The sequence below is a fragment of the Danio aesculapii genome, chromosome 3 (genome assembly GCF_903798145.1).
Source record: "Danio aesculapii chromosome 3, fDanAes4.1, whole genome shotgun sequence".
NCBI lineage: Eukaryota > Metazoa > Chordata > Actinopteri > Cypriniformes > Danionidae > Danio > Danio aesculapii.
In genome coordinates this window covers 31,661,987-31,678,717 of record NC_079437.1, presented here as the reverse complement: position 1 = coordinate 31,678,717, position 16,731 = coordinate 31,661,987, and the positions used below count along the sequence as shown (strand labels likewise).

Sequence of the window (16,731 nt, the reverse complement as noted above, 5' to 3'; positions counted from 1 at the left end):
GCTAAAATCTGCAGGACACCGGCCCTCCAGGAACAAGTTTGGTGATCCCTGCATTAAGAAGTCAGCAGCGCAACACATAAGCATCATATTCCCATAGTATTTGCGCACCCTGATCTGATGTGTAAGATACGTTTCAAACAACTAGTTTTTTGGAGCACAAAAGCGTTGGAGGTTTGTATGGTTACAGTCACATGTAATGTTTTAAAGTTTTTAGTTTCTTTTTCTGGACTTTGAACGTCTTGTGACTGTTTCCATCTGTGAAGGATGAGGAAGCTCTCAGACTTATATCTGTATTTGCGTTCTGAAGATGAATGAAGATCTCAGGGGGTTGAAATGACATGAGGTTAGTAATTAATAACATCCTTTTTATTTTTCTGTGAACTGACCCTTTAACATTTAAACTAAATTTTAACTATTTGGTGTTAATATCAACATGTAAGTCTTAAGAGTACATGTAAGCTATTGGCCCAAAACAACAGCAAAATGTCTCTCAGTTCTCCCAAAACTAATCAATGATTTTGATGATATCAAATGAGTTACTGAGCGCAATGACCAATCAAATGCATTCTAGAATTTGAAGCATTACACTACTACACCACACCGGCTAAACTACTAAAGATGATAAAACAACAGCTAAAATCAGTGACTTGTTCATACTGTACTTTACAACAGTATGTACAATAATACATGGTATTACTCTGGTATTCAGTCTGCTCCAGTCCAGCACATGTGACCACAGATTTTATCTTAAATCCTACACAGAATGCTGTGCTTTAAAACACAATGTAGGACAAACATCACAAATCATAAGAAATCCTTTGAATTTTTAACAGCATCATTACAGTGTTACTGAAAATGTCATGTCTTTTCTAGTAGTAACACTCTCACTCACTTTCCTTCTGCTTGTTTCCTTCTTTAATTTTTAGTATTGCTTTTAATTTATGAGCATTTTGGTCTCCAGTGTTTTCTGTATTATTGTTTTGTAGTGCTTTGAGTTAGAGAAAAGCGTGTAACAAATAAAATGTATTATTATTATTTTGTTATTATTTATCGGAGTCACCATAGTGGGACTTTAAAAGTGGGATTTTAAAGCAACCAACTTTAGAAAATGCAACATGAATAAACATGACATCATTTCACCAGAGCTGTGTTACATTACTTAAAGGATTTTGCAGTTACTAACCATTTATAGGGCACTCACTGAAATACTCAAATAATATGCCACAGCCATATCCCCCTGCGGCCCAAGACCGGTTACTCACTGAAGCTAAGCAGGGCTGAGCCTGGTCAGTACCTGAATGGGAGACCACATGGGAAGTGGTGCCAGATGTGGTGTTAGTGAGGCAGCAGGGGGCGCTCAACCTGTGGTCTGTGTGAGTCCTAATGCCCTAGTATGACGATGGGGACACTATACTGTCAGTTGGATGAGACGTTAAACTGAGGTCCTGACTGTCTGCGGTCGTTAAAAAAAATCCCATGGCACTTCTTGTAAAGAGTAGGGGTGTAACCCCAATGTCCTGGCCAAATTCCCTCTATTGGCCCTTACTCATCATGGCTTCCCAATCATCAGAATTGGCTCTATCACTGTCTCTCTACTTCACCTACAGCTGTGTGTGTGTTGAGTGCACTGGCGCTGTTGTCCTGTGGCTGCCGACGCATTATCCAAGTGGATGCTGCACACTGGTGGTGGTGTGGAGAGACCCACCTAATGATTGCGAAGCGCTTTGGGTGTATGGCCATACATGATAAATACACATTACAGTACATTGAAATACTCATTGGAAAAAACACTGTGTTACTTGGGTTATTACAAGACTTCTGAATATTTATGACTTTATATTGGAAAAAGTAACTATATTGTTACCAATGCCGATAAAGTTAATTTGCTATGTACACAAGTTATGGTTCTTAACCATTTATTGAGTGAAGAGGGAAACACCCAGCATGAATTTACTTCTTCATTTGCGCTCAGTTATTTTGAACTTCTTTCTATCAGAAATGAAAGAAGAGCTTCACTGTGAGCATATCTACAGTGGTCAACATTTGAAGTGGATCAAAACCTTTCATCAAGTCGCCCTAAAACTGTTGAAAAACACGCATTCTTCTTGTTTTATGATCATTTTGAAAAACTTTTTTTGATCTGCTTCAGATGCTGACTACTGTAGGTCTTGATTTTATTTAAAAACAAATACATTTAAAATGTAGGATATAATTATATAAAATAAATGGCTGTTTGAATAATTTTACAATATTAAACCAATTAATATGTTAAATTAGTTATTTTCCATTAAAGTCCCCATGAACCGGAAGCTGCGCCGTTATTTTTGTCGTATTGTGACGCAGTTCCTAGAGAAACGAATATTAAATGAACAAGCAGTGGGCGCGGCTTGTTTTTTCTACCACGGGTTGAATGGATGTAGTAAAGTAGGCAAAGTTTTTGGGGAGAGTTATTACAGCCTAACAGACACCTCCTCCTCACCATTTCTGTTTGATGTTAAAACTGACAGTTGAACCAGTGTGGTTATGTTAGCCATGGCCATTTCCTCAAAATCACATCATCTGAGATTCTAACTACAAACAAACAGGAAGTGCATTTTCAGATTTTGATTAAAGATTAGAATGGCAATCTTTTTTTTTTTAATTACATGCACTAATAAATTATTCCCCACAAAACTGGCAATGTGAGCTAACAAAGTCATATGGTTAGTTTTGATTTCTTGGGGACTTTAAATTTGTCTTTATTCCTGAAATGATGACATCATCTGCTTACCCACTTAAAACGAGCTATGCATACATTTAAACACTTATGTTATGAAACTTAATGTAACAGCCTTCATCAGTCACCGCAGCTTTCCTCTTTTCTCAGCATCTTTTCCTTGTCATTATTCTTCCAGTCTCACCTCATTGTGCTCTCTCTCAACCTCGCTTGCTTTATTAAACTTCTCTTTCATTGCTCTGTCTATCTTTCTCTCCCTTAATCACCTCCACTGCTCCTCCACACATGCACTCTCTATTTATCAAATGATGAGGCTCACCGTTGGTATCCTCCAGAGCCTGGATCATGTCAGGGTCCAGAGCGGTGCTGACCAGCATCTCCACATAACTGCGAAACATCTCTCTCATGGCCCGACTGTTCATCCCACTGCGTGTGGATACTGAGGATTGAACACATGCAAAACAGATGACAACAAACCCATAAGAAATTAATTCATATTCAAAATGAAAAAATAAGATATTCTAAATGAAATCAGAGAGATTTCTGAACATCTCCTGCATATAATGTGACGTTAACCAAATCCAATGGCCATCGTGGCATATATTGTGCTGTTTACAGACTGTATCAGTGTCATTTTTCTGTTACTACATTTTAACTGTGGCGCATCCTGTGGACAGCGAAAAATCATCAACAAAGATGTCCTTGGGTGCATCAAGCCAAAGACTTCGCTGAAAGCCAAGATGACCAAACAGAGATTATCCTATTTTGGCCATGTCAGGAGGAAAGGCCGCCCAAGAACTTGTTGGCTTGATGCTGTCAAATCTGGTACCAACCTGAGCATGCTCAAACTCAAAGAAGCGGTGAATAATAACTGTATGAGGGGAATGATCCACAGAATGACCGAAAATAGACCTTGATTGAACGGATAATTGATTGAAATTTTAACAATATTTGGTAACAATTTAGGTATTGATTTGCATTTCTGAGTGCCAGATCAAGCCTACTAAGTACTGCACTGGAATCATTTTAAAATACATCTTTAAGTCAAGTCAGATTGAGCTTTATTTTTTATTTTTATTTTTAAATATTTCCCAAATGATTATATTTATTATTATATTATTTACTGTCATCATGGCAAAGATAAAATAAATCAGTTATTAGAGATGAATTATTAAAACTATTATGTTTAGAAATGCGTTGAAAAAAAATCTCTCTGTTAAACAGAAATTGGGGAAAAAATAATTCAGGGGGGCTAATAATTCAACTGTAGTAGAACAAAATGGTGTGTCTTGCAGGACCAAGGTACTACATAAATAAATATAATCATAAATATGAACACAACACAATGTATTAGCTATTTCAAACCTATATATAATTAACATACTGGAGCAGTAATCTCACTATACAAACTACTAACTATACATACTTAAACTTTACACATAACCTAAGACAGACTACAAGTCATTTTACATGGTATTATTTATTTTAACTGGTTTTAAATTGACGTGGTTGGTATTATGTTGTAAATATAATACTTTATCACTTTGTTATATTTAGTGCACAGCAGAAATGAGTAAACTTTTTTGAAATGAATATTTTTATCTACACTCCCTGACAAAAGTCTTGTCACTTGGGTACAAATTAACTTGAAGTGTCGCTAAAATATATTTCTAATCAATTTTACGAGAAATGGCTCATTTTATTCCCAATAGCTTTTGAAATAATGTTTCAGTGAAAAACAAACCTGTCAAAAAAGTTTTCTAATAGTCCCAGCTTGGTAAAGCCCATTGAGTCAATTTTTGCAAAGACATAAGTGTTGTCACCTTGTCATATGAGCTTTACTTGTGACTAATAATGGACCAATTAGGTCTCAGGTGTGTATAAAAAGAACCCCAGTACACTACACCGTCACATCAACTGCACCTATGCAAACATGCCTAAGAGTTACCCTAAAAAGTGCTGATTATCAAGAGGCTGAAGACCAGATCCACTGCTGATGTAGCAGACACCTTCAAAGTGTCTCAGCGTCAAGTACAGAGGATAAAAAAAAAAAAGATTTGAAAAGACGTTTTTGACAAGCCCAGGTCAGGCACACCCCGCAGGACAACTGCTCGAGAGGACCGTTTGTTGGCTCAAATCTAAGGCCAGCTCATTTTCCACTGCCGCAGAGCTCCATGAGACCTGGTCACCTGAAGTCCATGCGTCAACTAGAACTCCATCGCATACTTCCATTTCCACATCAAAGTTCCTCAAGGCGAAGAAGATCAAGATGCTCCAGGATTGGCCAGCCCAGTCACCAGACATGAACATCATTTAGCATATGTGGGGTAGGATGAAAGAGGAAGCTTGGAAAATGAAAGCAAGGAATCTTGATGAACTCTGGGAGTCCTGCAAGACCGCTTTCTTTGCCATTCCTGATGACTTTATCAATAAATTGTATGAATCCTTGCCAAACCGCATGGATGCAGTTCTTCAAGCTAATGGAAGTCATACAAGATATTAAATTTGGATCTCTCAGCACCACTACTTAATTTGCTGACGTATTTTTGTATTTTTATAGTAAATTTGTTCAATTTCTGTGTAGGCGACAGAACTTATGTCCTGCCAAAATGCGACTTTTCTGTCTTTGCATTAAACATCATTTGGGAGAGTTTTAGCTTTTCATACGAGCTATTTCTAACACCAATTGATTAATTATAAGTCAGGTTAATATCAGGTGTTTCTACAAAATAGTTAAGCGACAAGACTTTTGTCAGGGACTGTATTTCTTTGTGAATATAGTCTATATATTTTGGTGCATTTAAACAAAATTGTTTTATTAAAAATGTATACGAGTGTGGTATCTAACATCATAAGGAATAAAAGATAATGCATTTAAATTAGGCATTGCAAACAAAACTACAAAAGTTTTAGCAAAGTTCTATATTGTAATGCTTAATTTTTTCTATTGTTCTAATACTTTTCATCAGCATATTTATTGTGGCGAACAAACATTGCAATGTTATTTTGTTTTGGCTAATAAATAAACTGTGTATATACACAAATATACTATCGTAAAGCATCCTATAGAAAATATTAATTTAAAGAGAAGCTCATTTATGCTGGCCACTGTAGATATTACTAAAAAATTACCATATTCACATATCATGGTTTACACTTCAGTTCAAAAGTTGAGGTCAAATATTTTACTTAAAAAAATACTTTTATTTAGCAAGAACATTTTTCATTCTCAAAAGTCAAAAGTCATTTTAGTCACAATGTAGTCTTATTTCATTTAAATGCTGTTCTTTTAAACTTTACAATGAGCAAAAAAGAAATCAGAAATTAACATAATCTAACATTATTTGTCATTACACTGACTATAGTTATTAAATTAACTAATGTTAACAAATGGAACTGTACCCTACAGGGTTAATGAACAAAAGGCCTATAAGTGGTCACATAATTTTCAATGTTGTAGACTAAGTCAAGTCGAGCTTTATAGTCATTCCGCTACATGTGTGGACATACAGAGGAATGAAATGTAGTGTCTCTCAGGACAACGATGCTACATAAATTAATCATAAATACAAGCACAACACTGGACATAGCTATTTTTTTAAAACACCTATGCATAACTAACATATTCTATAAGATACTTAACTATACAGCTAAGACTTAACTAGACACATGAGACAGGCTATATTAGTACTTTTACATGAGACTGAACAATGTTGTGCAGGAGAGGTGTTAAAGGGGAATATTGTGCAAAAGAGTTATTCAAGGTTTATTACTGTGCAAGAGTTATTTATGGTTGAAGCAAGCAGTGCAACATGATTGTGGTACATTTATAGTAAACATCATTTTCCTTGAGTTCTCGTAATATGGAGTGTTTCTACAGGTGGTCTGTCAAGCCCACTCACCTGAATGAAGCACAATTGAAATGCACAATGTTTCCAAGAGACATGGAGTAATTAAGAAAGTGTCTATAGTGCAAATGTGCAACCTGGTGCAAGAGTCAGAGAGACGAGAGATTCTTTTCCAGAATAACGTGTGAAAATGTTCATGTCAAATGGTTTAAAATAAAGTCAGTCGTTAAGGACAAACACTGAATATACACAACAATCTTAAAAGGAACTCTAAAATTGAATAATGAATCATTATTCACAGTATCTTGAAGTGCCCTTGATATCAGTATTGTGCATATTCATTATCATCAGATTTATTATTGAATATGGGGATATTCCATACACACCTTCATCATCACTGGGCGGCTCAGGCGAGGAGTCTGAATCTGAGGAAGAGGGCACTTCTTTCAGCCACTTCTTCCTCTTTTTGGGTGGAGGTTCTGCCTTTACTTTGACAGGCCTGCTTCTCGTCCTGTCAGCACGCTTTTCTCCAACTCTCTTCTCCTCTTTGACCCTCCCGCGCTCCACCAACGCCGGTCTCCTGTCCAGCTTCTCTTGAGTCTGTCGCTGTTGGAGCTTCTTTTCCTTCTCTCGCTCTTTCTCCTTCTCCTTCTCTCGTTGTTTTTCCATTTCCTTTTCTCTCTGTCTTTCCCTTTCTCTCTCCTTCTCCTTTTGTTTTTCCTTTTCTCTTTCTCGCTGTTTTTCCCTTTCCTTCTCTCTTTCCCTTTCTTTTTGTTTCTCCCTCTCTTTTTGCTTTTCTAGCTCTCGCTCCCTCTCTTTCTCCTTCTCCTTTTCTCGGCGAGATTTCTCGATCTGCTCCCTCTCTCGTTCCCGTTCCTTTTCTCTTTCTCTCTCCTTTTCTTTTTCTCTTTGCTCCCGTTGTCTTTCTCTCTCCTTCTCTCGATCGTCTCGCTCCATGCGAGGTGGAGTCAGGCTCCGCACAGGTTGTGGTTTAGGGAGCGACTGGCGCCTGATAGAAAGACAAGACATTTATTTTATCCACATTTCAATGACAATAAACTGATGGACTTGACAGTTCACAAGAAATCTGAATTCTGCGATCATTAACTCACCCTCGTATAGCTTTAAATATTAAACTCTGTGCAATGTAAAGATTTTTCTCAGCCTTTTGCATACCATGACAGGGTCATTTTAGTGATGTATATCAGTCAAGCTATGCAGCAGGTGGGCTGTCACTGGCATTAAATGTCATTAGTCTCATGTGTCTCAAAATCAAATGTCATAATGTCAAGTCTGAGGAACATAAACCATCTGAGAGCTGCTGCACTGGGAGATTATTAGCGGATAGATACTTATTTTTCCGACAGACAAATTTGGCACATGAGGCCCTGTTTACAGCTCGTATTAAGATCCTTATTCTTGATCCGATCACAAGGGGATATTAATGCAATTTTAACAGGGTGTGAAACATTTTGAGCTTGTCCACCTTCATCCACTTTCAGAGGCAATCGAAAACACTGATGCAGCCAATTCCATTTGAATATCCAGAATTGACCACCTCCTCCATGCCTACTGACCTAATTCTTCAAATTTACAGGATGTGCTGTTGAAGCACACTAATGGGTTGACATAAGATTCTGATGGTACGATAACCTTTGATAAAAACATCACGGTTTTATGGTATTGTGATTAGTTCTTTTAAAATCTCTGGATTAAAAAAAAAATAATTTTTCCCTATTGAACACAATATATTTTATTTTAAGAAACATTTTAATATTTTGGCTTTTTTATTTTGAACATGTCAGGTGAAACAATTTAAATAAATCACTGACTATCTTCATAACAACTTGAAAAGGCAGTTATAAAGTAAAGCCACTGCACTGTTCGGCTCTATAGCATGCTTGAATGTTGGTGTATAAGTGACTTGTTTTTCAAACAATTCCTGAATCGTGGGTTGACCAGTAGCTTTGGATTTGGAGAGTTCCTTTGCTGTAGATACTGATGCCCTAAAAACATACATATACCTTAGGAACGGTATAAAACATAATGTTTGCAGTTTCAAAACCTTGACTTTTCCAAACCACGGTAAACCTTGAAACCGGTTATCATCCCATCCCTAAAGCACACTAGACTAGATTAAATTTTTTTATCTGAAATTGTTCGTTTGGTTAAAGAGGGAGAAGTGTAAAACGCTATGTTCTCGAACCAGTGCTGATTCTCATGAAAAGCCACAGCTTTCTATGTTCTGCAGCATTCAGTTATTTTTCATCATCTCCTTTCATGTCCATGATGCAAATAGCTTATTTCACAATATTAGAGTACAAGATCAAAAAGCGGCTTGTATACAGACCTGGCCATAGACCCTAAGAACTCCGAAAAGTGGACAGAAAATGGATTAAAACCAGGGTGCGAATTACAAAGGAGTTTGGGTGGGGGTCAACCCCCCTAATTAACTCTTGATCCCTCATGAAGGATATTAAAACAACATGTTTATTGGGGTCTGCATTTAATACTGAGAAATAATTTGCTCTGCTTTGTATTTCAATTAATAATGTTAATAATAAAAAAATCGAATTAATAATATAAATACCACCCCAGGCATCATGATGATGCAGTGGGTAGCACAATCGCCTCACTGCAAAAAGGTCACTGGTTTGAGCCCCAGCTGGGTCAGTTGGCTCGTGTGGGTTTCCTCCGGGTGCTCTGGTTTTCCCCACAGTCCAAAGACATGCGCTATAGGTGAATTGAATAAGCTAAATTGGCCGTAGTGTATGAGTGTGAAAAAGTGTGTATGGGTGTTTCCCAGTGTTGGCTTGCAGCTAAAAGGGCATCCATTATGTAAACAAAATATGCTGGATAAGTTGTCAGTTTATTTCACCGTGGTGACCCCTGATTAATAAAGGGACTAAGCCTAAAAGAAAATGAATGAGTTTGACCACCCCTATAATTGTTCATACCACTGTGAATGCATAATCGCTCTAATCAGTCTGTGAGAAAAAACTCATTCAACAGACTGAATCTGTTCTGAACAGATCTAGAGCACCGATAGACGATGCAACTGTTCACAAGACAGTTTTCTTGTAAAACAGCTGTTTCTTTCTACATACAGCCTAAAAGTAAAGTCAAATTAGATGCATCTGACTTACAGTAATCTCAGAAGTAGCTAATCGGATACTGTAGGTCAGAATACACGAAATATCCCTCAAAACACTGAAAACTTAAATACATTTTATTAATAAACTAGATGTAATTTAAATAAATACATACATTTAATTCACTGAAGCATATACTACACAAACTAACATTACCAAAAAAGCTGACCCCTCCGATCGTCAATGTATAATTCACACCCTGATTAAAACATCAGGTATCAACAGAAATGTGTTTCCCTCGTCTGTTTTCTACAGACCAAAATGTACCTTAATATCAGGTGAAAACAGAGCTGTAACAAGTGGAGTACATTTATTCTGTAAAGAAATAAATCTGCTTCACAGTAAAAAGCAACAGCATGAAGGTTTTGAACAGCATGAGGGTGAGTAAATGATCACAGATTTCTATGATTGACAGTAACTACTGCATTAACTGCTACATATCACAGGACCACAGTAGCTCCAGAAGGTCATTTAGGGTGAAATTACCTCAGTGTGAGACTGGGCCGATGCCAAGGTTTCCGCGAGCACACTCGAACGTAATCCTTTTTGTTCACATTCTCCAGGAATTTGACATATAAACGCTGATAGCGCATCTTTGCATCTCCAAAGTAGCCCAAATACTGCCAAAGAGTGACAGAGGACAGATAGTGTGAGTTCACAGTGGTAGTGGAGTACTAAATTTTAATGTAAGCAGGCATGCTTTCTAGGGAGACACTCACATTACTGGTAGCACAAAACTGCCGCTGTCCATCTTTGATTTCAGGAGCAAACTTCTGCAGCAGAGCTTTCTGCACCCTCCAGATTGGAGGAGGCTCTCGCCCAGTCTGCAGCGCCAGCTAAGAAAAGCAGAGACAATTAGGAATTTGATAAAGAAGTTTTAATGTTATACAATGGAGATTAAAATGAGATAACCAACAATTTCCAAGGTGATGTAGTTCTATTCCTACTTATCCTAACAGGAGTAAACATATTCTAAAGCAGATTTTAAAAAGTCTTAATGGACTTTTTTAATGTTCAGTTCAACATTACAGCTGGAATTGTTCACCAGTTTAGAAAGACAAGGTGAGTAACTGGCCATGAAGTTTCTAAATAGTATGCACTACTCAGTCAAATTAGTCAAAATATTAGTTCTGGAATCAAGATAATATGGTAAAAAAGATTTGGGATGCACATTTGAAGATTTGCTGGTAAAAATTGCTGGGAATTTAAAATCATGTTTAGAGATGTTAGAACAGAAAATTGTACATAGATTTTACTGGACCCCTATGAGACATTTTAGAGCAGGTTTTAAAAACTATCCAGAATGCTGGCGATGTCAAGAAGAAGCAGGTGACCTATTTCATGTATTATGGCAATGCCCAAAAGTCCAATATTTTTGGAGATAGGCGCATGTATGCCTTGTAAAAATATTGCAGACCCAGTATGACTTTTGCCCATGCTTATACATACTTGGTGACCCCTGTCCCTTAAGCCACATAAATTAAAGCTGAATCACAGTGGATACAGAGCTGTGTCATGCTAGGCAGATGGGTGATTGTTAAAAACTTCTAGTAGACCTCCGATCTTTGAGTTAGGACGACTTTTCAAAAATACTCTCCTACAGTTTACATGGAAGGATTGAAATTTATTTTGATAAATGGTGAAAATTTCAGAATTTCTGTGATCCACAATGCTAGCAAACATGTAGCAAGACAAAATAAAAATAAGGCTATGATATTAGCAAACCTCGACCACTTTTTTTCTTTTTCTTGTATGCGTTTTGGTTTGGTTTGCTTAATTTATACTTATTTATTTTGTATTGTTCTGCTTTTATGTTAATGCTCTGTATTTGATACATTACCTGAAAATAAGACAAGTCAATAAAAAGTTCAAATCATAAAAAAAAAGACAAGGCGAAACTTTGCTGAGAAGCATGATGTGTCAACAGATGTAAACTAATTGTCATGTTTATACTATCTACATATCCAGAGTGCGAATTCCAGGGGGGTTAGGGAATCTGACCCCGCTAATTCATATTTGATCCCTACTGAAGGACATCAAAACAAGATATTTGGGGGTGCTGAGGTTTAAATAGTTTGCTCCGATTAGTAACTTAAAAATAATAATAATTAGAATATGAATACACAGTTGAAATCAGTATTATTAGCCCCCCTTTGAATTTTTTTTCTTTTTTCAATATTTCCCAAATTATGTTTAACAGAGCAAGGAAATTTTCACAGTATATCTGATAATATTTTTTCTTCTGGAGAAAGTCTTATTTGTTTTATTTCGGCTAGAATAAAAGTTTTTAATTTCTTAAACACAATTTTAAGGACAAAATCATTAGTCCCTTTAAGCTAATTTTTCCCAGTTGTCTACAGAACAAACTATTGTTATAAAATAACTTGCCTAATTACCCTAACCTGCCTAATTACCCTAATTAACCCAATTAAGCCTTTAAATGTTATTTTCAGCTGTATAGAAGTGTCTTGAAAAATATCTAGTCAAATATTATTTACTGTCATCATGGCAAAGAAAAATAAATCAGTTATTAAAAATAAGTTATTAAAACTATTATGTTTAGAAATGTGTTGAAATAATCTCTCCGTTAAACAGAAATTGGGGAAAAAATAAACAGGGGGGCTAATAATTCTGACTTTAACTGTACATTTAACCACCCCATAATGGTTCATACCATTGTGAATGCATAATCACGCCAATCAGTCTATACGAGAAGTCATTCAACAGACTAATACTGCAGCTCAAGAGCAGGAACAGATATTGTAAATGTTCACACAAGACACATTTCTTGTAAAATAGGTGTTTAATATACGCTTAAAAGTTAAATTTGATGCAGTTTATATAGTTTGACCTACAGTTACCTCTAAAATAGCTAATCAGTGGATACTGTAGGTCAGAATACATTAAGAATCCCTCAAAACTCTGAAAACGTAAATACATTTTATTAATAAATTGGATGGAATTCAAATAAATGCATATAATTCATTCACTGAAGCATGTACATTACACAAACTAACATTACCAAATAAGTTGACCCCCGATCGTCAATGTATAATTCGCACCCTGTACATATCTGCTTGTTTCCTGCTTGTCTAACCAGGGCAGTCAAACAAAAGCATTTCACTACATTCCCTACTGTGTATGATTGTAATAAATTTTTAATGTGTCAAAATACTATTAGTATTTATGTATTACAGCTTTTGACCAAGCAATGGAAGTGCAGGTGACCAGATTTGCTTTCCAACTTTGCTCTCTTATGTTCCAGAGAAGAAAAGAATTCAATCCCTTTAAGCATCTAAATATTAATTCTATACATAAAAAAAGAAATAAATAAAAATAAATCACACAATAAAACAAAAGCAGAGGATTTTTTCTACCTTGAGTGCACCAATATCTTCTGTGCGCACCACAAATTCATCCCTCTCTCTGAAGATCCCCTCCCCCCCACTCTCGCTGTCATCATCCTCACTCTCTCCAGCAATGGCCGCGTTGGACTGTTTCTTAGCCAGGTGCAGTGACGTGATCTGAGGCGTCGGGGCATCTTCGGGGGTGGGGGGTGATTCTGGGGAGGGCTGGGGCAGCTCTTCGGGAGGAGGTGGAGAGGGGGATGGTGGTGGTGTAGCGGAGGGGGGCAGCGTGGGTGGAGGCGGGGAGGGAGAAGGGAGAGCAGGTGGAGAAGGGCTGGGAGGGAGGGAATTGTGCAGCGGCGGCTGTTGCGGCTGTTGCTGTATATTCTCCTCCTCTTCTTGAGATGGCAGAGGGGAGGGGAGAGAGAGAGGTGGAGGAGGAAGAGGAGATGGCGAGGAAGAGGTTGGGGGAGAGGGGGAAAGAGATGGAGGAGAAGGGGGAGCAGGAGGAGACTCCGACGGAGACCCTAAAACATGGTGTGCGGTTAAGAAAAGGAGGAGGAGGTATTAATATTCCATATGTATGTAATACCTGACTGTGGATGTGTTCAAATACTCACTCTCATCAGCCTTGAGAGCATCCAGCATTTCATACGCAGGTTCTTCCTCCTCTTCCTGCTTGCTCTCTTCTGTCCTTATCGGATCTGCTCCCTCCTTCTCACTTCTGTCTTCTTCCAGCTCATCTCCTTCCTCCTCACACTCGCTCTGTGTGTCGTCTTTCTGCTGCATTTCATCATGCGTCTCCTGTACAGGTTCTTCCTGTTCCTCGTCCTCACCTGGAATATGTGCCTCCTCCTGGGGATTGGGCCTTGAGTGTGTTTCCAGCTGCTGTGACGTGTGTATGTCAGGCTCTGGTTCAACATGAACATGCAGGATAGACTCTGGATCGGAGGGTGGTGGGGGGGTGTTTAGAGAGACCGTCTGTGGAGTGGGCGGTGACGGTGTAGGTGGAGGAGGAATGGCAGCGAGGCTGTGAGGCGTGTCATAGAGGGCAGAAATGGCTGACGAGATGCTCTTCTGCAGGTCCTGGTTTTTACTGACAGAGTCCTCCTCGTCTGAGGAGAATGACGGCAGGGTCTCTAAGTTCCTCTTGAGCTCTTCGTCAAGTCTTTTACAGGGTGATGGACAGTTACTGAGACCCAGGCTTCCATCGCCTTCATTCTCTCCAAAGTGGGGAGGTGGAGGAGGAGGTGGCTGTGGCGATAATGGGCGAATGCCTCCCTTTATTGAAGAGGAATCTGTGGACGTGCACCCATCTACAGGTGGAGCTTCAGTGCCTGGCTTTTTCCCCGTTTTCAAGAAATCCAGAAAGGATGTTATGAAACCCGATTTCAGCTCTGAAGATTTCTCATCCGTCTGAGAGAAACGAAAAGGGCAGAGGATGGGAAAAATTGGACAAATAGCATAAATACGGCAAAGATAGAAAATAGGGACACGAAAGAAGAATAAAAAAGCCAGAAACCCTGCTTCAAAATAAATGTTCTTTGTGATTTAACATCTTTTATATTTTCAAATCACTGTAGTCCTAATCTCTTATATTAGGTGTGTCTGGAGAGAGGTAAAACACCTTACTGAACAGCAGGGTGGTTGATGATGGTTACTATGAATCAGTAACCTTAGCAACAGCCACCCTAGCAACAGCACTCTCCCTTTCTTTTATTGCATTTTTTAAGAACTCAGTCATCGGGGTGGTCTGCCAATCATCTTAGTCTATGGACATTGCTCCCTCTAGTGGCAGGAAGCAAACACTGAGAACGGCCACATAAACTAACATTTGAAACAACTTCCATTAGATTTTATATGTAATTACTAATGCATCCTTTAATCAAAATATGAGTGATTTATTGTCTTCTATACAGAACTAACTCAGATCTTGAATTAGAATGAATGCAAGTCTTACTGAGCTGGAGAGCTTCTGCATGGTAGCCCAGGCCTCTGGGGTCATTTGGTCATCAATGTCTCCGTCCCAGGACATCTGCTAATAAATAAATAAAAAACATTGTGCATACATGTAAGACAAAACATATATCTACACATACTGTAGCACCCGACCAGCTCTTCCACCCTTTTATCCAGAGGCTACCTGTTGCTGAGGCAACAGAGGACATTTCATAAGAGCATTTTAAACATATGGAGGACATCGTTTGATTAGGGCTGTAAAATGCTTCATGCTTAGGAACATGCTTTTCATAAGGTTTTATTTCTATGTAGAACAGAACTTTGACTGTATTATTTTAGGTTTTTTGTTGTTGTTGTTTTTTTTTTTTACAAATAAATCATTCATTCATTTTCCTCTAGCTTAACCCTTTAATTCATCAGGGGCCACCAATAGCATAAATCATATTTATGTCACATGCTACAAATTGCCTCAACTGGTAAATAACACTGTCTAACGCATGGGTCTCAAGCTCAATTCCTGGATGACTGCAGCTCTGCTCAGTTTTGTTCCAACCCTAATCAAGTGGGCACAGTTGGTAGCATAATCGCCACACAGCTAGAAGGTTGCTGGTTCGAGCCCCGGCTGGGTCAGTTGGCATTTCTGTGTGGAGTTTGCATGTTCTTCCCGTGTTGGCATATTGACAACATGTGCTGGATAAGTTGGCGGTTCATTCCGCTGTGGTGACCCCTCATTAATAAAGAGACTAAGCTGAAAAGAAAATGAATAAACGAATGAGTTGGAGGTGGCTGGAGCTAAACTATGCAGAGCTGCGGCCCTCCAGGAATTGAGTTTGAGACCATTGGTCTAACGGTATTATGCAAGGCTAACTAAAATGACTAGAAATGTGCTTGATAAAGCAATTTACAAAGTCCTTAAAATGTTTAATCAATTGTTTTAACAAAAATGTTTAAGTCTATCACCGCTGCCAACACTCTGGCCTGGCAAGTCTTCTAAAAAATATTTGACCTTCTCTAATCAACTCCTTCACTAAACTTTGCTCTAAATTTGTAGGTTATTTGGGAGCATCAAAAAGACCCAATATGAACTAATGAATGGGTTTGTCATGTTTTTGGTTCCTAAAATTGTAAAAAATCATCACGATTTATTGATTGTGCTCTGTCTTTATGCTAAGGTTTTAAATGCACCAATTTCTATGATAAAACACATCTTTCTTGTGATTATGAAAGGATACAGCTATTGCAACAAATAATGTCCTAAAATACCAAACCACTGAATTGTCACTTGTTCTGCATTTTACATAAAACATCTGGAGTCATTTAAAAATCTTCTGCTTGATTTCAACATTCACTAAACATTTTTGCAAACTGAGACTCACCTCTTGGGCTTTCTGCTTCATCTTTTCCTGACCACATCCCATATCATTCCTGTTCATGTCAATTCTGTTTAGCTCCACGCTGTTAGTGGGCCCTGGGCTCAAACCAAGAGATGGTGCAGATCCTACCGAACCATCAGACAAAACTGGATCTGTGCTAGACATGGAGTCTGTCCTCAAGAGGGAATCAGATGAGGGCATGGAAGGAATAGGGAGCTTAATCTGGGAGGAAAACAAGTAAATACATTAAGTATTTATACATAAGCCAATTCTTAAATCAATAAACATTATGTTATGGTTTCACTGATCTTAACAAATACCTAATTTACTACTGGT

At 38.0% G+C, this 16,731-nt stretch overlaps 1 protein-coding gene across 2 annotated transcripts in view; it reads right to left on the bottom strand.

Annotated features, from left to right (window-relative positions):
* prr12b (proline rich 12b) overlaps positions 1-16,731 on the bottom strand; it is a 39,627-nt gene that overhangs the window by 9,452 nt on the left and 13,444 nt on the right. Inside the window, exons 5-12 of one of the 2 annotated variants that reach the window (XM_056453675.1) lie at positions 16,399-16,617; positions 15,024-15,101; positions 13,684-14,479; positions 13,094-13,590; positions 10,436-10,552; positions 10,203-10,336; positions 6,951-7,573; positions 3,036-3,155 (exon numbers count right to left, since the gene is read on the bottom strand). In XM_056453675.1, the coding sequence (XP_056309650.1) occupies positions 3,036-3,155; positions 6,951-7,573; positions 10,203-10,336; positions 10,436-10,552; positions 13,094-13,590; positions 13,684-14,479; positions 15,024-15,101; positions 16,399-16,617 (2,584 nt within the window). The remainder of the gene's footprint in view (positions 1-3,035; positions 3,156-6,950; positions 7,574-10,202; positions 10,337-10,435; positions 10,553-13,093; positions 13,591-13,683; positions 14,480-15,023; positions 15,102-16,398; positions 16,618-16,731) is intronic. The other variant, XM_056453676.1, reaches the window with a different exon arrangement.